Source organism: Corvus kubaryi, unplaced genomic scaffold (genome assembly GCF_017639235.1).
Source record: "Corvus kubaryi isolate FWS band 111438036 unplaced genomic scaffold, C.kubaryi_AGA036_p1.0 76, whole genome shotgun sequence".
Taxonomy (NCBI): Eukaryota; Metazoa; Chordata; class Aves; order Passeriformes; family Corvidae; genus Corvus; species Corvus kubaryi.
Window position 1 is genome coordinate 13,187,192 of NW_024582063.1, and position 20,819 is coordinate 13,208,010.

At 39.7% G+C, this 20,819-nt stretch overlaps 1 protein-coding gene across 4 annotated transcripts in view; it reads right to left on the bottom strand.

Annotated features, from left to right (window-relative positions):
- Positions 1 to 1,079: 1,079 nt before the first annotated feature.
- The window catches only part of LOC121675876, a 32,354-nt gene continuing 12,614 nt past the window's right edge, over positions 1,080 to 20,819 (bottom strand). The window contains exons 3-12 of one of the 4 annotated variants that reach the window (XR_006020259.1): positions 15,662 to 15,773; positions 12,592 to 12,657; positions 12,404 to 12,512; positions 11,285 to 11,346; positions 8,638 to 8,720; positions 5,556 to 6,000; positions 3,180 to 3,348; positions 2,583 to 2,730; positions 1,568 to 1,851; positions 1,080 to 1,448 (exon numbers count right to left, since the gene is read on the bottom strand). Coding sequence is in view for 1 of the 4 variants with exons in the window: in XM_042051701.1 (XP_041907635.1) it covers positions 5,925 to 5,948; positions 8,638 to 8,720; positions 11,285 to 11,346; positions 12,404 to 12,512; positions 12,592 to 12,657; positions 15,662 to 15,773 (456 nt within the window). In the remaining 3 variants the exon portion in view is untranslated. Of the gene's footprint in view, positions 1,449 to 1,567; positions 1,852 to 2,582; positions 2,731 to 3,179; positions 6,001 to 8,637; positions 8,721 to 11,284; positions 11,347 to 12,403; positions 12,513 to 12,591; positions 12,658 to 15,661; positions 15,774 to 20,819 lie in introns of those variants that run through there. The other 3 variants (XR_006020258.1, XR_006020260.1, XM_042051701.1) reach the window with 3 other exon arrangements.

A 20,819-nucleotide genomic window follows, 5' to 3' on the forward strand; every position in this document is an offset into this window, starting at 1 on the left:
ATATCCAGTGATGGATGCTTGCAAAACTATCTTTGACTTCAGAGGGGACATGGCCTGTCCAAGCATCTGGTAACTTTATTAGCTTTTAGGACAAATGTTTGTTAGGTCTCAGACTATCTGATTTACTTGCCATCCTCAGCCACTGAACAGCCATATTCAGTTTCAAAGGAAAAGACTTCAAATCGCAGAGCTGTATAATGTTTTCAAATATCATAAAACATTTCCTGTGTGCTGTTTTTGTGTAAAAGTTGTTCCTATAGCTAAGAAGAAACAGACTATTAACTCTGTATTTTAAAGTCTATGTAGAATACAAGGAATTGCACATAAATTTTCCACAACTTCTAAGATATGACATAAAGTGAGTCATTGACAGGACTTTGTCCCTCTTAGAATTAGTGAAAAAAGCGCCTGAATGGTTTGAATCAGACTGCAGACTTCCAACTCCTATTTGTGGTGATGAAAAGTATTTCTTGATATCCCAGACCTGCAACTACATGGTAGAACATGTCTTTTCAGCTTTTAGAATGTGCTATGTACTGTGGCAATTTGTTAGTCACGCAACAGGGTTAATCTTTTAGAAAGTCATTGGATAACTGTATCTGCAATTATGAAAACTGCATTCAGTAAAGAACACAACTTGGGCACATTTGTTGCTTTCCTTGCTGAAGGCTGCCCTAGTGGTACATGCCTTCAGAAGTTCTGCAACAGCAGCAGAGCTGCTGGCAACAAGAGTGGCAAAGTTTACAGGGCTAGGTGGAAAAGCATGGATGTTGATGGGAGCATAACCCTTTGGAAACTCGAACCGCACCCTGCACTGCCCCTAGCTTTGGCTGAGACTTTTTTACTTCCATGTCCAACCTGAGCACTTAATTCAGACCCATTGTCCCAGGCAGGTGACATCTTTCTGCCTACCATCTTTCACTCAAGTGTTTCTATATACAAATGGATGTCATCTGCTGGCTCAAAATCTTAGTATTTCCTTTCAGTTTCTGGCCAAGAAGTGGTGGTTGATTTTTCTAAGTTGCTGAGAGAGTAGGCATGATTGAATCAGTGTGTTGCAGAAAGGATGTTAAGACAAATTCACATGAATGAGAATTTATTAGCAGGATACACAGTTTATGGCACATATCAACAACGACCAAATAAAAAAAGAAGAGGGGGAAAGGAGGGGTGCAGAGAGAAAACTGTCCCCAGTAGCAAAGGGGAAGGAGAAGATGTGGTTGGCATCCTGAGACAAACAACTTCCTCAGGCACTCTATCCAGGGCAATAGGCGGTTCCAACACTTTTCCTACAGCACCTATACTGTTTTGTTCAGGACTCACACAAAGTCCTTACTGATTGTTCCCATTTCCAGTGCAAGCCTTGAGCAGGGGGAGGTGCTGTGTGGCTGGTTAGTTGGTGAGCTCTGTGCAGGGGTATTTTTGAGTCCCTTTGTATAAATCAAAAGCTACAACCAAAGGAAAGACAGTGGAAAATGAGTGGGTGATTCTTGCCCTGGTGACAGTCACTTCCACTGGAACATGCCATACCAACACTATTTGAGTATGCAGGCAATACCCCACCTACCTCCAGGAAGACCCGTGGTCTCAGGAAATCCTGATGGCACTGCACAACTTCCATGGTGCCAAGAGCATCATTTGTCCCTTCCAGTGCTGTGCAGCAGAAGACAAGGAATGCTGTGTGTCCCTTCATGATGTGAACCATCCGACCTTTCAAACTGAGCAGGACACACCAGTCACTGCCCACAGGGAGGACAGGCTGCTGTGGGGAGTTCTGTTCACCTAAAAGGAGGTGGCACTTGGAGGTAGGCAGAAAACTCTTGCTGGTGACCATTTGCACAGCTGTAAGTACTGTTAAAAAATAACAGTAAATTTATCAACAAATGAATTGGTACTCCTGAAGTGCTCAGCTAGCTGGTGTGAAAAATACATTAATAAATCCTACACATTATTCAATTCGTGGTTGCCTAATGTTTTAGATTACAGAACAAAAATGGAAAGCCATGTCTCACATTAAACATTTACCTCCTTGCCTAAAACTTCTCCCCACCAGAGTTTGAAATGCTGTTTATAGAGTAGGGGACCCAGTGGTACTGCTTCTATGCTAAACTATTTGTGTTTGGATCATACTGTAGACATACTGATATTTGTGGCAATGTAAAGAGCCTCAAGATGTAAAAGAACAGTATCATATTTAAATAGAAACTGAATAGCAAATTTTAGTGGTATATATTACAGAAATTCCTGGAAATAAAGAATTATTAAATAAGTGCGTTTCACTTATCCGTGTACTGAAATAACCATTTCACAATCAGTCTGTTAGCATGGAAGCCATAGTAATGCTGGAAAGGATAACGCAAGGATGCAGGCATTTGACATGTAATCCCTGTATTTCCTCTTTTCCTATGAAATTCTGCTTATGTAGACAATCACAAATACAAAAAAATGCAAATTATATTTGTCTTCTCCTTCCTAATGCATCACACATAGCAATATCAAAAAATGGTTTTTATCCATACATTTCATTTGAGAAAAAATAAACATCTGAATGCCCATGAGCAAAAAAATAAACTAACACAGACCTTTTCACTTTTGCTCTTGAATCTCCTGTGTTTCCAACACTTTATGTTAGTAGTCACATGTGGTCTTTGTCTGGACTCTACTGTTGCTTTGTGCCAGCTGCAGAGCTGCATTGAAGATCTCGATCCCATATTCAGTCATTCCTTTGTACTACCTGAGTTCAGAGTAATCATTAGAAATTTTCATCTCCACATAAGCTTACAGCTTGTAACAAGGAATACTGCACAGAATTAACTTTTCACAGCTGGACCTGTGACACTCACATTAGGTGTACAAAACCTAAAAACATATACAAAGTAATAAAATAAATGTTTCACTGTCTTCTTTTTACTTGTTCTGATCATAAAATATCAATATCTTGCAGTAGTTCTCAGGTTCTCAGTATAAAATACATTTCGCTTATCAATGAATGTTCTGTTTTGCTGCTTTCTTTATAATGAAAAAAAGCAGCAGCAAAGTATAGAAAGATTTATTTTCACTTTTATCATTCACTTGCAAGAAATTTTTCTCCAATTACTTATTACCTGTAGAATAATACTGAAATTAAAATGAGAAACCTAGTCAATATTGCATGCATCAAAAATGATGAAAATCTTCACTTACTGAGAACCGTGAAATGTTTATTGGTTTTTAGATGCAGAGTCCTCCAGGGAGTGCTACAAATCCACACAAACTCACTGCACCTTCAATGTTGCATTTGGAGTGTTGATTTAGATGAAATATGTGTAAAAACTCCTGTCATCAGACAGCTCTCTAGTGACTATACATCTGCAAAGGCTCAAGAACATAAATTATTGCAGCATGAGTCTGGAATAAACTATGCTCACCTCACAAATTCTAGATCCGCTTGGTCCACAGTAACAAAGGAAAAACTGTTGTGTTTTAGAGTTAGGGAACAAGAGCTTATTTCATCATCCTCTATGTGTGTGTGTAATTTTAGACCAAATTTTTTTCCAAGTAGCAGAATCTTAATGGAATCAGCAAAGGAAAGAGGACTGGTGAAAGTAAGACATGAAGTGATGTGAGACTGGTACAGCAACTTCCCTGAGCTACCTCAGAGCCGAAGGTAAAGAAGCTGCCTTCTCTTCAGGAAAAAAATGAATCAAGCTTTTTACCCCCCAGCATCCTACTCAGCTCAGACCCCTTAGAGCTACTCTATATCCCCTGCAAAGATAAAAGCACTTCTCTTCTAGTTTGTATCTCACAGACTATCAGAAAAGATCATTCAGACTGGAACAAAACAACAAAGCAACAAAAAAACTTTTCCCAATATTCTGTCTCCAGAAAACCAAAGTAACTACATGGTGGTTCCTCACTTGCTATTCATCACTACTGTTATAGACCCAGACTTTGCATTCAATAGGTGTTTCAGGATTTGCCTTCCATGAATTTACTGAGTCTTTACTGAGTTTACTTGTCTTTAAGGCTTTGCAACCACTTGTGGATATGAATGAGTCTCACACTTGAGCTACCTAATCTGTGAAAAAGAAGCTCTCCTTCATTTGGTTTGTTCCCCGGTAATGTCTTTTGTCCCACTAGTTCCTGTGTTGTGATAAACAGTCAATAATATTTCATATTTAGCTTCTCTATGCCTCCTGAAGAAATAACACTCTATGTTAACCCTCAGTCACTTCTTGTCCACACAGAAGCCTTACACTCTGTAAGACATCCTCATTCAGAAGCTATTCAATGCAGCTGACCACTCTCTTTGTCTTTCAGTGTATTTATCTAGGTTTACCCATATTGTTTTTGAAATGAGGTGACTGTACATCACAGGCTATATATCAAAAGAACAGTTTCTGATCTGTTCTCCAATATTTTCCTAATGTTCTTAATTGGGTTTGCTGCTGCTGAACACAGGGCTGACATATTTATCAGGCTCCTCAAGATGTCCTTCCTGAGATGTAATTGTTCATTTAGTGATTGTGGCCATGTAGATGCGTTTGTTTTCCCTATATGCATTGTCATTGTTGAAAGAGAATGTATTGACTATTATTTTATTACCCAGACACTCCTAGAATAATAGAACTACTGGATCATTTAGGTTGGAAAAGATCTTTAAGATCGTCAAGTTCAACCATTAACCCAGCACTGCCAAGTCCACCATTAAACTAAACTAAACTAAACGTCCCCAAGTGCCACATCTAAAGTCATCTAAATATCTCCAGGGTTGGTGACTCAACCACTTCCTTGAGGCAGCCTGTTCCACTGCTTCACAACCCTTTCCACGAGGAGATATTTTTCCCAATATCCAATCTAAACCTCCCCATGTGCAACATTTCCTCTTGACCTATCACTTGTTACTTGGGAGAAGGGACTGACCCCCACCTGGATGCAACCTCCTTTCAGGTAGTTGCAGAGAGTGGTAAGATCCCCTCTTGTGCCTCCTTTTCTCCAGGCTAAACACCCCCAGTTCCCTCAGCCACTCCTCATCAGACTTGTGCTCCAGACCCTTCCTCAGGTCCTTTGGACATGCTCCAGCACCTCAATGTCTATCAAGATGTATATATCAAGAGGGATTTTTCTTTAATTCTTCTGATAAGTTTTAGTTTTTCTTTGACTAATTGTCTTCATGGGAGTAAGTAAAGTTGGAGTCAAGCTTTCTGTGGAATCAGGCTGACATATGTATGAGGCTGGTTTACAGACACTGCACTGATATTCCCAGCAAATTTAGGGAATAGGAAATATGCCACTTCCCCTGTTGGGCTGTTTGACCAGGTGACTTGGATGCCATGATCAGAGGGGAAGATCTGCCCCAATGGGTTGTGGTGCACCAGGCTGAAACCCGCTCCTCTCGGATTCGTTTTCCTCTCCAATGAATTGCATGCAAGGGCTGAGTGGCTCTGGGAAAAACACTGCAAAAGCTCAGGAATCTATGCCTTTCTTAGTATTGGGCAACTAAGGGATAACAGAGCTGCCAGCAGATATAAAGAATGAACAATGCCACACACCAGGCAGGAAGTTGATTAACTCACCTGGGCTTGTTGCAGGTGACTGTAGGGGCAGCAACAAAACACAGGACACCAAGAATTGTACTGAGCAGCCTGGAGAGCTGTGCTGAATTTTGCTCTTTAGTCCCATGGCTCCTTCAAAGAGGTAGCAACCACAGTACTTAAGTATTTTAGCATGAGCATAGTAGAGACAGAGCAGCCATACTATCTCCTCTCTGTCGCCCATGATGTGCAGCAACAGAACTGGGACACTATAGTGGAATTCTTTTAAAACAGGATGGAGCCTTCCGACATGATGGGACTTCTTTCCTCATACCTCAGGCTTTGATTCTCTTAACTGCCCTTTTGGTGCCAGCAGTTTCTTTTCTTCCTCATATATCCAACATCCTTGTTTTATCCAGTCATCACCAGGGAGCTCTGTGGGATTCAAGATTTCCAGCATATGGAAAATTCTGTGAGACGGGAATATCTGGTGATGAGTAAGAAAGTTGAAAATATAATTTCTGTGATGTAGCTTGTTACCTTTCCCATTCTCAAAGCCATTTGTCGAGCACTAAGTCAAATAACAGTCCATCTCTACTGGACTCTGCTCTTACACCCACAAATACCTTACTCCTCCAATGGCACTCAAACTAGCAGGGACATCTTGCAGAGTGAGATATCCTTCCCACCAAATACTCTCTGTGAGAAAGAGTGATGGACTCTTTGGCACAGAGAGGCCATCTGAGGACAGCACAGGGGAGTGAAGGTGCCAAAATCAAGCATTTCAGTGAAATAACTGAGTGAGTCATCTGTTATGTGCTAGCAGTGGTAATGGCTGTGATGGCCACACCTTGTGGTCACTGCTCTGCTTTTGCCAAGGGTTGTTTTCTATGGGGTGACTTCCTCTTCAGTGTAGCAGAACACTTCTGCTGCTCTATTGCTTTTGAACACAGGTTCTTTGTGCAGAATAGCATCGTGTTTTTCTTGGAGGTTGTCCATGGTTATTGTTTCTTCAATGCATCTCTAACTATTTTGCCAAAGCCACCCATCCTCTGCCATCTGTCAGGTGGCAAGAAGAAAGAATGTGGCTTCCACTATGCTGAAGGACAGGAGAACATGTGGTGAGATGAGAAGGATATGGAGACAAATTCACATCATCACCTCACAACAGCTTCTTTTATGTGATAGGTTACTAATCATAATGGACTATTGTATCTGTGGAGTAGAAGCTAAACAGTTAAAACCCCACTGACTAAGAAATTGCAGCAATGTAATGAAGAAAAAGGGCTAAAGCCCTTTCTGATCTAATATATCAATGACTACAGTAATAGAGTTTTTGTAGTGATACTTTTTAACCAGTAAACTGAGTCCTTATGGACAATGCCCACAGTTTATACTTCTCATAAGAACAAATGTGTTTTATCTTTTATCTAAGCTGTTTCCACATTTCCGTATGCTTCCAGTTATTTATCTTAATTGTGGAAACAAAAACAAATACACTACATGTAAAGAAATTACTTGACCTTCCTTCCATAGGCCACATCCTATATTCTTTGTGTGCTCCAAAGCTACCTTGCACTCTGATTAACTTGACTAGGAGCTGTGTTTGTGTATATTCTCACACAAAATGTATATATAACCTGCCCTCACACAGCTCCACAGGGATGAACTGAAATCCCAGAACTTCAGCTGTGGTATTAATCATGCATTCATGATGGAATGTGAGTTGCAAGAAAATATATAAGAGTCTATAGAAACTTTTCTTTGAAGTAAGCAATCCCTAAATATTTGGGTTCACATTATAGTCCTTTAGCTAGGATTTATTAGACTATTTCATATTTGCCTTCCTGTTTATTTTGTGAAAGTATACTTGTCTAGCACACATTTTTATGCCAGCCTTGCTTTGCATTTTTACAGTCTGCTAATTAGACCATTTTAACTAATTTGTTTGCATTTTGTATGAGCAAGTTGGGCTTTTGGATTGACTAATGTAATTGCAGCCAGTTTCTGCCAAATACAAATTACTCTTTCTAGTGTGAGCTAGAGAGAAAAGTAAATATTTAATAGCCATCAATACCCTCACAGCATTCTAGAGTGTGCTTTTTTCCTATGGAAAGTTTAAATAATTTCTTCAGTGCTTGATTGCACTTTAATGTTAAGAAATTATTTTTTAATCTTTTTTGAAATAATAATGAATTAGACATTTTAGCATGTCCGCAAGGGTTTTATTTCTGTGCACTTTGCAGTTTTAAATTCCAAGCTTTAAGATCTGGTACTTTCAGGTTCGAAGTTTATTTGCTTAGCTTTTTATGTACTGAGTACCATCTCCTGAAAATGTTTTACTGAGATGTACTTGGATTTTAATGTTTCCAAGGGGAGGAAGTCAAATCTTACAGCAAATTTAAATTCTGGGTGTTTTGCTTGCTCTCTCTCTTTTTTTTTTTTTTTCAAAGGAGCATAGCAGAAGACAGGAACTGGTTACAAAACATCAACATTAATTGTATCTGTATTTCAAGCTGCAAGTCTTACGTTCTTCTTCTCTGCACAAGTGTACATAAAGGCATAAGAGGCCCAGGGCCTTAAGCAGCTTAAAGCTCCTCAATTTCCAGCCTTAATATTCCTGGGGTGCTTGCTATGATATAGATTGAGAAGAGCACCTGCGTGCCAGGGCAGGGCAAGCCTCTTCCTTTTCCTCTTCTTCATGTCTCACCCCCTCTGGGACCTGTGCAGAGAACAGGGGTATGGCTGGCTGACCCGAGGGGCTGCCTCTGAAATGTTACACATAGACCACATTTCTCAGTTCAGGGACATCATAAAAGTCCCAGAGACGTTGCTCTCTGACAAAATTTGGTGATGGTGCTCCACATCCTGCTGTGCTCTCCAGTGTGGTAGCTGTGCATTTTCCCTAGGGTGTGAGTGCTTCAGTCTCTACTTTCTTTTCCCATATGAAGTTTTCAAATGCATGAGTCCCACAGGTCTTAGGCAGTAGTGTGGCAGATGTTGTTCTCTGCCACCCTCTGAATGTGGGAATGATCTATGGAAAGCAGGAGGGTTTGAGCAGGAGCAGTGGGTACTGGTTAGTTGGTACCTGGATTGGCTTAGTGCATTTCTAACCTTTCCTTACCTCTTGTGCAGCTGGTACCAGTCCCAGGACGCTGTGGGAAGCAGAACCTGCCTTTGCCCATCTTACTGTTTCATCTGGTGAAGCTAAAATAATTAACAGACCAACAGTGAGATCCAGCACTAATGAGAGAGAAATCAAAACACCTTTTAGCCAAGTCCTCGACATGTCAGTACTCATTTTATTTTCAGATAGGGTGTTAACATCATGTCATGCAACATTCATAATTATTAATTAAGACAGTGAATAATCACTGCCAAATGACAACAGAAGTCCATGTCATCAACAGGTTATAGAACCAAGTTCGGGATTTCATAACCACAACCACCAAATTCCTTCTCTCTGTTTCATTCCTAGTACAGCAAATGTGTCACAGATCATGAAGCAACAGGTTTTTGATGGATGCTCCATCACTGTCTTCACAATCCTCTCATCACATGCAAAGAACAGGTGCATTGCAAAAAGTAATAATCTTTTGGTGTTTCTCATGTTTGCCTGGCCTGGATGGATGGGCAGGTGATTTGATCAGTGAAATAGTCATGCTGTTCTGAGAATGTTACTGTTAACAGGCAGTCTTACCTGCCCTCCTGGATAAGTTTAATTGTGACATTTTGTTAGTAAATGCAAAGCTGCTGTTCTTGGATTTCTGCAAGTCCCACAAATATGAGTGGCAAATTTGAGCATAACTCTGTAGTAGGAATTGTCTACTTGGATTAATGTTTTTTAACGTAATACTACACTTAGTACTAAAATTTGATACTGAGAAGCTGTAACTAATTTAACTGTATTTAATAAAAGTAGATTTAATAGTAAATTTCTGGTGTATACTTTCCATTATGGACATGGTTGCTCTTTGGGAGCAATGCTGTGTGGTCCTTATATATCAAATACCTTAATAAGTGTGTTTTCACACAGAGAAAAGTACCTCCCTATGTATCCTTATATTTTCTATTTTGGTACCAGTATTTTGGAAATGAAGAGGACAGATTATTGAATGGATTTGCTTGTGTACTTTTCTAAGTGTACCTATCTGAACACATATTGAAGAGCTAGTGTGATTTTGGTACCCCTGAGAGGAGATAAAAAGATGGAGGCTTTGAAGGTGTTGGTACCATCATGCAAGAGGTCTGTCTAAAATAACTGCACAGGTCATCTTTAGAAAAGAGAAGGAAGTCAGGTTATTTTCTCACTTCTGACCATTTTACAATTTATCCATGCCTATGTTCCCTTGCTGCTAATAGGATTACTCACACAAGGAACACAACAGCACTTTAGCCTTAAGCAGTTGGCCTCCACACTGATATACAAGTGGGCATGTCAGCTGGTGCTTGCTGTGATGCACAGAACAAACTAACCAAGAACTGGACTGGCTCTGTTAGAAGTCATAGATAACTGAAATTTATTTTAATCATTTCTGTCACAGGAAAGTATTTTCTAAGTGTGTTATGTCAAAACATCCCAAGAAGTGACATGTAATCCAAGGCACACGTTTTATTCTCAGTTACATTTGCAAATTCAATCTCGATCCTTTCAAGGCATTTTGAATTTAAAGTGATATTGTTAAATGCTTGTGTTCTTGATACTTAACTAAAGCAGTGACACAGGAATATTCAATAAAGGACTTCAGTACAATAATTCATTTATTCACTGAATATCTTTTCTTAACAACTGACAACTTTTACAGATCTGATCCCTCTCCAGAGATTTAGTCATTCTCCAACACACAGCAGCAAGAGATGAGGAGATGATAAAAAATTTACAGTACTTTTCATATTCAAATAAATATCCAACATAAAATACAGGTGCTTTTCACCAGCTACACTATAAGACCTTTCAGTGTTTGCTCTCTGCTTATCAACTCTGTATTTCTTTAAAAGCCGATGACATTCAATGTCTCTACCATGTCAGATCCTGGTAAAATTTTACAGGGAAACAAATCCCATACACTTAGCTTTCTAAACCTACAGCGGTGTTTCTCACACTGACTCAGCTTGAATGCCTCTGTTGTGCTAGATTGTCTCAGCAATTTTCAGCATTTCATATTTCAATGCAAAATAACTTGCTTGAAATTTTGTCAATTTCTAAGCCCAGTATTTCTGCACTTGAAGAGTAGCTTGAATGTAAGGGGGTGCATCAGTTCCCTGTGTTACTGTAACAATCCAGCAGGAAAAGTCTTGATCCAAATGATGGACATAAAATATGGTACGGCAGTTATTTCTTGAACATATACATCCTCCCACAAATTTGTGCTCTGCCCATGACATTTTTCCACTAAAGGCAGAGGTACTAGAAAGACAAATTTCCATGTGAATGGCAAGACATTTTGCAATCATTGTGTGAATGAAAAGGGGAAATGACAATCACCAATTTTAGACTATTTTATTTATATCAAGCAGTAGATGTTTCTAGTGTTAATTAAACTCTGTTTAGATTATGAGAACAGTGAGATCTTTTCCAAGATAAATTCATGGTTCATCCTATGTCATTTGTACTGGTAGTTTGGATTTAATAGACCAAAATGAAGATATGTATGGGGAAAGATATGAGAGAAAAAAGTGCATGCAAAGCACTGATATGAATAGCGTGAAACAAGGAAAAGCCAAAGAAGAAAAAATAATGGCTACTAGATGTTGTAGAAGTTTCTACTCACATAGGATGGAAAGAGGTTGTTCACAAAGCTGGTCCTCATAGTTCCACGTTAATACAGCAATTCTGCAAAATTTAATGTCTTGATCAACATATGGGTTTGCATCCCCAAGAGTATAGATCTATGCCTGGCCATCACTTAAATGGTGCAGTTTGACACAAAGCATTTCTCGTGTTGCTGCTAACTATGAAATGTTGTTAACAAAGATAAGCGTCACTTTAAAAGGTGATAAAGACATAATGAATAGGAGCAAAACTTCTGAATTTCTAACCTATTCTATAATGTATGTAAGGTATACTTAAAAACAGGAATGCCAGTTATGTTTGCAAGTGGCTTCAGATTAACAAGGGCAGATATAATCCAAAGTACTGCTTAAAGGTCAGTGAAAGGTTTAAAGGTTAAACCCTGCTCCTTTTTTTTTTCACTTCAGACTCCAAGGGTTTCAAAAACAAAGGCCATTTCTACTCTCAGCTACACTAGTGTGAATTTAATATTCACAAGTGCTTGGTTTTAGTTGAACTGGTGTGGATTTACAGCATAAGGACTTCCAGCTCTGGCCCTATACTGCTGCTTTGCTGCTTGGTTCAAAGAACAGGTTTTGTTCAGCTGCCACTTTCCCCTAAAAGAAAAATAGATATATCTCTATCTATATCTAACTATCTCCATGAACATTTTTCCATGGATTTTTCAGAGCAGAGAAGCTACACAACATACTCTGAATAAACCGTAGAGGTTGAAAATAAGTATATTGGGAAAGGTGAATTTCCATATTAAATAATCTTTTTTGATGCTCATTATCTAGAATACTATAATTGCTTCCATCAGCAATTATACAGCATTTTTAAATGTGGTGGAAATGTTGGATTATATCTTACTGTTTGTTTATGGTAAAGTCATCATATCCTTAATTCTATAATAACCTAGAAGGAGCTATACTGCTGAAAAGAAGAATGTCTTATCTCAAGTGAGGTTTCCAACTAAGATAATCTGAGGAAATACATAACACTGTGATCCTAGGGCAGCTTTATGTTTTCTACTTGTTTTTCCACTATTAGAAGTAATAAAACCATACTATTTAGCAAAATCTTTAAAGCCCGACAGCCAATATACAAGAATATTTACATCTTTTCTTCCTGGAGAAATACTTCAAGTCTCCCCCTTTGTCTCCATGCTTCCACACATTCCCTGAGGACAGAAAATCTTCCAGGGGCTGGAAGGTTCAGGGTCACTCCTGAAACAAATTACAAACATGATACACTTGAGCTCAGGGGCACTGCCTTCACCTGCTCTCTGCCAGCCACGCTACCCACCAAAAGTCCATCCACAAATGTTCTGTCCTGGCTGGGTCCATAAGAAGTTACCACTGGTGAAGGTTGCTTAAAGAAAATGTAGAGAGTTTAGTGATAAATATATAGAAAGTTTACAAACCACATTCTACAAATTCCCTTTGGGCATCTTCCCACAATGTTATCCAGAGAGGTAGCTGGGTTAAGAGCAGCAAGGAGCCTCATAGGATCCCTTAACTCCCTCTCAGTCTTACAGGCTCTTTGCACTTCCTTGTTCTGCTCCTGTGCCCTCAAGATCACGCTTCCTCAGCTCCTTCTTTTCATATCCCACTTCTGTGTTGTCTCTTCAAGCGTCCCCTCAGAATTTCCACTACTGCCCAAAGCTCCTGTTCCCATTCATACCACACTATCCTGCCACTTCCCCATGCCTGCACAGTACCAGTCCAGGGGCAGTTCTCACCTCAAGGTTCCCTGCTTGGTTTCTAAACCAGACAGCACTACGGATAGGCTTTTTATCAATTGATGTTTTTAAGCTTTTTTTTTCTCTTTGGAAACTCTCTGAAGGAACTAGACAAGCTTTAAGTCATCATCTCATGCAGAAGGAAAGATGAAATGTTGCACGAGGAACAAAAAAGAGAAATAGCAGTCTTTTTATAATACATCGAAAAATACAGCATGGTTTTGGAAATTGCAGCTGGTTTTATGACCCATCTTACAACTCATGGCTTGAAAATCTGCAAGATGTTTCCTTCCCTTGATCACGTACCTGTAAAAGCACTTCCAGCAAGAAATGTTGCCAGTGTGACCTTGTGGTTTTTTTCCCTTTTCAGCCATTGTAAACAGCCATACAAATAAATTCAATTGCTTGAATATGGATAGAAAATGGATCCACAGGAATGACAATTTGGGCAATGTATATTCATTTCAAAAGTCAAGGAAGTATTGACGGAAAACACTTCTGCATTTTCCACTGGAATTACTGAATGTATTTGATTAAACACATAAACTTCACTTTGCTGTTCAAGTTCACCAAGCATGTTTGGAATAACAATTATTCTATTAACATACTGACATGATCTAGTCAAACAAAATTAAATGTGTTTTGGGGTAATAAGATGTAAAGCCTTATTTAAGTATTACAGCTTTTTTAAAACAATGGAGAGACAGATATCTGCAGAATCAAAACAATATTCCCACAAAAACTGTAAATTAGAATCATTAACCTCAGCCTTCACATAAGCATCTTTCTCCTCAGGGGCATGGATCAGCTGTCCTCAAAGAGAAATTTTAGTTTCAGAAAGCTCCTAGGAAAAATAAGCAAAATGCAGTGGTATGCTATTTATAATATACAGCAAGTTGTCTCTAATTCTGTTCCTAATCAGTGTAAGGCCAGAAGAAAAAATGAAATTGCTTTAAAACTAAAAATTCTCATAGTCTTAGAGACTTAGGGAAGCATTGGGAAAAGTCTAATTTTAAGTAAGACATCACATTCTAACCATAACATTGGCTTTACAACCTGTACAGCCTCAGATGCACCATCTTATGCCAGATTTTCCAAACTGTGAAATTTGAATGATATTTCTTACCTTGTTCAGAGCAGCTGACAGACTTTAGTTGGAGCAATACTTGATTTTCTTTGTCCCCCTGCCTACTCTGGTGCAATAAGGTCTGGCTTTTAGGCATTTGACTGTGACATCCTTGCTATCTGCTACCTAAAAGTTTTTGATGGTGCCATATATATGTACATGATGCCTTGTAAAAAGTAAGGTTCAAAACTGCTGAACTTGTGCACCCAAGCGTTAACCTACATGCAAGAATAATCTAGTTAATGAAAAGATGACCTGGGAAAGCTAAATCTGCCTGTAAGCTCAGGATGTGAGAGGTAGCATGGGCTGTGGCTGGCACTAAGACCTAAAACTGCCACTGACCCATTGCATGATTCTGAGGAAGCCATTTCACCTTTCTATTGTGCTTCTCTTCTCAGCCTTCATCTCTCCAACCTGCCAGCCCTTCACAGCGAGATCTGTCTCTTACGATATGTGTCTCACAGCAGGAGCTCAGCTGGGGCTTCCAAATTAGAGCTGATTGGGAATTTTGCAATGCAATGAATTTTCATTAGAAAGTGCAGCTCAGTTTCAGTGCAGTTCTGCAGTGCAGTTGTGGGGATGCTCACCCAATATATGAGGAAGCGAATTCAGATAATGACTCTGAAGAATGCTTTGTTATAGGAAGTAGATCATCTCCAGGAGAAACTGTGGAGTGCACCTTGCCTGAGGATAACTATCAGGCTGTGGATGAATTGACACAGTCATCTGCAGTTAGAGAGACAGCAGGTCGGGAATTTGAACCTGAGTATGCATGGGGAGATCACATGTTCTTTTGGTGAGGGCTGTGTTTGTTTGTTTGTACAAAAACAAACCTTCCAAAAGCAATTATGTTTGCTGCAAGAAAGAACTGGAGCATTGGTGGAATGCTGGGAAGTTTCATGGGTAGATTTACTCGGCCTCACTTGGTTCTGCTCTGAACCCAGCCTGCTGTTAACAGTGAGATCAGATGTATTTTAACTTGTAAAACACTTACAGTCTAAAGGAGACAAACAAATTCAGAATAAATCATGATTAAATATTTAAGGAGCCTTAATGACAAAGAGAAAGGGAGCTTATTTCTTAAAGAATTCCAAAGAGAAATAGGAAGGCCTTCTGGTAATTAGAAAAAAACTAGTTGCCCCCAGCATGAGGAAGGAGGCTGCAGTAGGCAGGTGTGGGCAAAGGGAATAATCAGATCAGTAAACCAAAGGGAATAGTAAAAAAAATCAGCAAAGAAAACAGGAAATTAAAACACAGAACTGGGGGGAAAGTGATATGGGACTCTAGTAAGTTTTGATATGCCCTAATGAGAGAAGGGAAATAACCAGGAACTTGCAAAAGCGATACCACTACAGTTTTTAGCACATTTCCTTAGTAGCTTCTGCGTATTAATTCTGGTGAAACACACCAAAGAGAGAAACACTTGAGAAAGACTTTGGTTTTTACAAAAAAAGTTCTGTTGTTGCAAAGCAGATCTCCACTATACACCAGAATAAACTGGTACGTACCTGTGTAGGACATTGCAGCAATACCAAAATGGCAGCACTGAAGGGAAGATGTTTCTTCTCCCTTTTCTAGTCCCACTTCAGCTCCTCTTACTGTCTCTTGGCATAAAATACCCTGTGTGTGTAATCCAAAGAGCAGCTGAGTCATGTTCAATTCACATGGTCACTTTGAGCTGAGTATGATTGCATTACCCATGTGGCATCTCCAAAGAATATGCAAAATGTCATTTGCTGAAGTGGCAACTCTGTAAACGTGTCTCCAGGGGGCATTTTGTACAAAAGTTAAGAATATTGGGAGGATCACATCACTTAGGCTACAGATTTGTACTGGGCCATGCACTGTTCTCTCTCCAGCTTCTGTCTACCAAACGCCGATGCTGTGTGTACGGCTGTGAACCTGGGATGGGGGTTCAGGCTCCAGGGTAACTGCAGTCAGGACACAGTCTGCTGCCTGGCATTGGCACTGCCACTGTGCTCACCTTTGAGGAAAATTAAGGCCTTAAACATAAGCTCACTTTGTGAGTTTCCATTTTCTAATTGTTCACTTTAGACTCAGCAAGAACAAATCATTTTTCCAACTTGCAGAACAATATTTCAGGAGAATATGGGGAGAAACAAGTCCAACCCTGGAGGAAAGCTCCATGACAATATTGCATCGATAGTACAGATTACTAATGAACTTCTAGATTAGGCCCCTTCATGATGAAGACAGTAACTCTTCCAGTGATGGGTGATGACCTGCATTACTTCCTCAGCAACAAACAAAAAAAGGTGTCATTTTAAATGATACTGCTAAAAAAAAGCCAACAAAGCATGGAGTTTTTTTGGGGAAAAAGATTTGCCTGTGAACCTTCTGCTACAAAAATTCAGATTAAAATGAGAAAAATTTGAGACAAACAAGCACTGACCAGTGAGTGAGCGTTAAACAAACATATAGATGAATTCAGAGATGCAGTCCTGTGACAAGAAAATATCCAGGGTAATAAATGTTTGCAGAAGAAAGTTCTGTGGATTTTCAGACAGAGGAATAGCAGTGGTTACCTCCTGCTGAAATATCATAGCCGCAATGAAGTGGCAAAGACGACAACTGACATGTCAGAGACACATAAATCTATCCTTACAGGGCTGACAACTTGGTATGATTGCTCTCCAAAGATAACTTTATAACTTGCTGAAGTGTGACTCAAGGATGCCCTGGAGCAGCACTAACCTGTGTACCTTTCTTGTGGGTAACTTTTTATAAGCTATAGCTTTAGTTAATAGCTTATGCAATTTTTCATTTGACCTACGGGTGTCCCATGTGGGTGGGATTTTCAAAAACACTCAGGCCCAAATCCACAAAGGGATTTACGCCGAGATGATTGCACCCATAATATGTATTAGGGAGCAGAGCAGAAACTTGGCCACAATTTAGCTGGCAATCTAGCAAGGATAAAGGAGAGGGTCTGCAACACCCTAAATGTTCATCAGGATTTCTACCCATGCTTATAGGTGAGAAATCCTCTGGACTGTGGTCATGCCTTAGCTCTGCTCCAACTAAAATGGAGTAAAATTGGGCATCAGGCAAGTGCTTTTGAAAAGGCCAGTATGAATATTTTCTTTTCCTTACTGTAACTTCCATGCTTTCTAAAATATTTTTTAGAAAGAAGTACTTGAATTTTATCGTCAGGTAGACCACTTCAGTAAGAAAATATGTGTGTTTTTTATTTCAGTGTTTTGTTTTTCAAGTGAACTATTGAACACACACACGAGAATAAAAAGGGTGATAAAAAGGACAGTAATACAATATCCAGTTTGGTCCCAGTGATGTTGGCTGTGCTTAATCTGAAGCTGTTGATAGTCTCTGCATGCAACTTGAGATCTTTGAGTACATCCTCCCTTTTGATGCTGGCAAAGAGCAGGGGTGGTATCTTCATATATGTCAAACACTAGGATAAATTTTGTCCTCCATGGGAAACAAGCCACAAGCAGCAGTGTGTCTTATGAATAAGCCCTTAGGGAAGCTGCTTTATTTCCATTTTTGCACTGTCTTTTCACAAAGCCAAACCATCCCCTGTGGCATTTGGACACACAGAAGACAGTTGCATTTGAAAGACCATAAACAGTCAAACTAAATAAATAGATGTGAAAAGCTGAATCCCTTGCAATGCCATGCTGAAAAAATAGGTGCCAAATTGGCAACTTCTGCATGAAGGCCCGATGCTGGTTTTCCTCCTCAGCCCCAGAGAGTTTTTGGTGAACGTCTCTGAAGAAGTGCAAAGAGCAGGTTGATCTGGCCTCATGCCTGGAGCAGGCACCGGTTTTCTGAAGGATGGTGCAGTGCCAGAACATTGCAAGCTAAAATCTCAGAGCCATGTTCTGACCCCAGTCAGTGGCTGAATTTACACTCCTCTAAGTGGGGACAAAGTGCCTTGAAGCAGTAGAAAACCCCAAGGCTCTTTAGAGTTCCTCAGACGCTTGAGCGTAGCGGTAGCAGAACATACTCACCTGACTTTCACGAGGACAGGTAGTCAATGCAGTAAACCTAACTCAGGGTAAACTGAGGGCAGCAGAGTGAACTGGAGAAAAGTCTTTGTCCTCTAGGAACAACGTTGGGGAAAAGCCTATAAATCTTAGCGTTTCTAGATCTAAGCACAGAGCTTCTGCTGGCTTCCAGGCGAGTGTCAAGTGCAGATAATTAGCAGAGACCTTAAAGGCATGACGGGGCTTTATTTCAAAAGCACTTTAAGTTTATTTTGCTCACCCCCGCAGGACAAACAAAGCATGGTAATACTGTAGCTATTTTGGTAGTATGGTCTAAGAATATGATAAAAACTTCTGGAAGAGGCAGTATTTTCTCTTAGACCAACTGTTTTAACTAGAGGAAAAAAGCTTTCAGACACAAATCCTCCTTAGAATATAAAACCTTCCTCCAGATGTTGTTTTCTGCTATTCTAGTAGAAGATGTTTCTTTTCCCTTAAACTTTGCCTTGGAAACAAAGTGAGGTCTAAATTCTGTTGTAAAGCAAAATACTGGGTGATCTATGTCTACACAGTAAATAAGCACTGAAAATGTTAATTGGGAAAGCTGATGGACTCATGACAGTTCCTAAGACTGACATGATTTTAAAGTTAGACAGGAAAGAGGTTTTTCCCCGCAGGGCGTATTTTGTAGGCATCGGGATTTAAAGTCACATCCTTGCAGGAAGTCATCACAGAGTATGTGAACACTTAAGTCCTAAGAGTGAAATATGGACCCTCTGGAACTGGATATAAGAGTGCACAGGCCTTGTAATAGCATGTTTGTAATAAGGCTGGTATAGGGAATAGGAGAAGAGGAAGGTAGATTTTACTCTAAAGCATTTCCACCCTGGCTTCTTATCAAAAGCCAAGTAAGTATTTTATGCTGCACGTCACTTCAAGATTTACAACCTCTTGTCCTCGCCGATAAAGAAAATACCACTTAAATGTAAGTAATAAAAATCATATAAAAATAATTTCACCTGCTTCCTACTTCATAGCGTGATCTAAAGTGGTGCTGTTGTCCCTCAATGTCAAAAATGCCCTCTTTGTCAGATAAAATGCACCATTGACCATTGGCTGCAAAACAAATATTCTTGTTGGTTCTGGCATTTTGTTCCTTTTGTGCTTTCTAGCTCTCCTACGAGAGGAAATCTGGGCATGGTGCTTTAGGATCATAGAACAGGAAAGTTTCTTTTTAAAGGTCTCTTGATCCAAGGAACTGTTTCTTTTAAGTATTCCTTGCAAAGGCAGGAAAAGCTACAGAAAAGTGACACCAAAGTACCATCTGCAGTCAGATTTAGGGTGAATGTTCTCTGTTTTGGCTCACACTAACATATTGTGGACTTGAGCATAATGTCCAAAATGTTGATGACAGACTGCAGAAAAATGAACAGAAAACCTAAAGCAGGATAGTCTTCTAGATCCCTGAGTCCTGGGCAGGTACACTGGATTTCTGAGGCTGCTTTAAAGTCTAAGTCAGCCTCTCTTGACCTATTTTGGTACCAGAGCCAAAACAGAGCAGCAACACTTTGTCCTCTCACCCATTTATTTCCAGTTAGGGTTCATTTTAATCACGGGTGCCACCAGAGACTCTTTCTTAATAGATTTCATTACTTTGGCCAGCCTGGAGGGTTTCCCTTGGCACCCCCAGATGTAGGAGCAGTATAAATATATCCAGTGCTACAGTGATAAGCAAATTCTTTGAAATATCCTAGATCTCAGCATACATGCATATTCATACATAAGAAATAAGGCACATCAGCATAGCCTGAAGAGAGGACATCAGGTAACACAGCACAAGTGCAGAAAGCAAGTAAAAAACGAGCCTTGATCAAACAGTTTCTACTTCATTTATTTTTGTCCTGCTCTGACTGGTGTAACTTATAATTAGTCTCTGCCTGCAGTGCTGTGGTTCCAAAGAACAGTGGATTAGGGAGAAACTCTAGAATTTCTCCGTAATTTGACAAGTTATAACCTGAAAAGCTACACTTAGTCCATTAAAGATTTTTCACAGTGACATTTTAGTGCAGCTAGGGAAATATGCCACCATGGCATTTATCATTTTCAGGCCATGGACAGTGGAAAGAAGGTTGCTATGAAGAACAAAATAAAATAGATGACACGTATAGAAGTGAGGGGAAGAATACTGATAAATATACACCATTGAACGTCAGCAAATGTCACTTGAGAAGCCATTTGCAGCTACCAGAGCAGCCTTGCAAACCAGCAAAAGTAGCAAAACCAGGCAAAACAAGTTGGGTGTACTCACTTCCACATGAATAAGCAATAAACCTCTCTGAAGTTACACCAGAAAGTTGTTAAACTTGATAGATGAATCTTTTCCAAATTGTTCTGTCGCATACTGTATATGGCTACAAAGGACTCTGGATGGCTTAAAGTGAGAAAGAGAAAGCATTGCTGAGAATGCAACAATTGAAGCATTTTTGTTCAAACATTTGTATTTGGCTTTGTATTAAAGGGCCAGTAGGAACAAAGAAGTGATTCATCACACCGCTTTTTCCTCCATAGGGCTGCTCTTTTTTTTTTGTCTGAACTTCACTCTCAGAACTATTGCATTTCTATCATTTCTCCTTAAAATACATTTGCCACTCCAGCAACAGGACTTAGGGTTACATCAGTTTGGGTTTGGTAGGCAGAA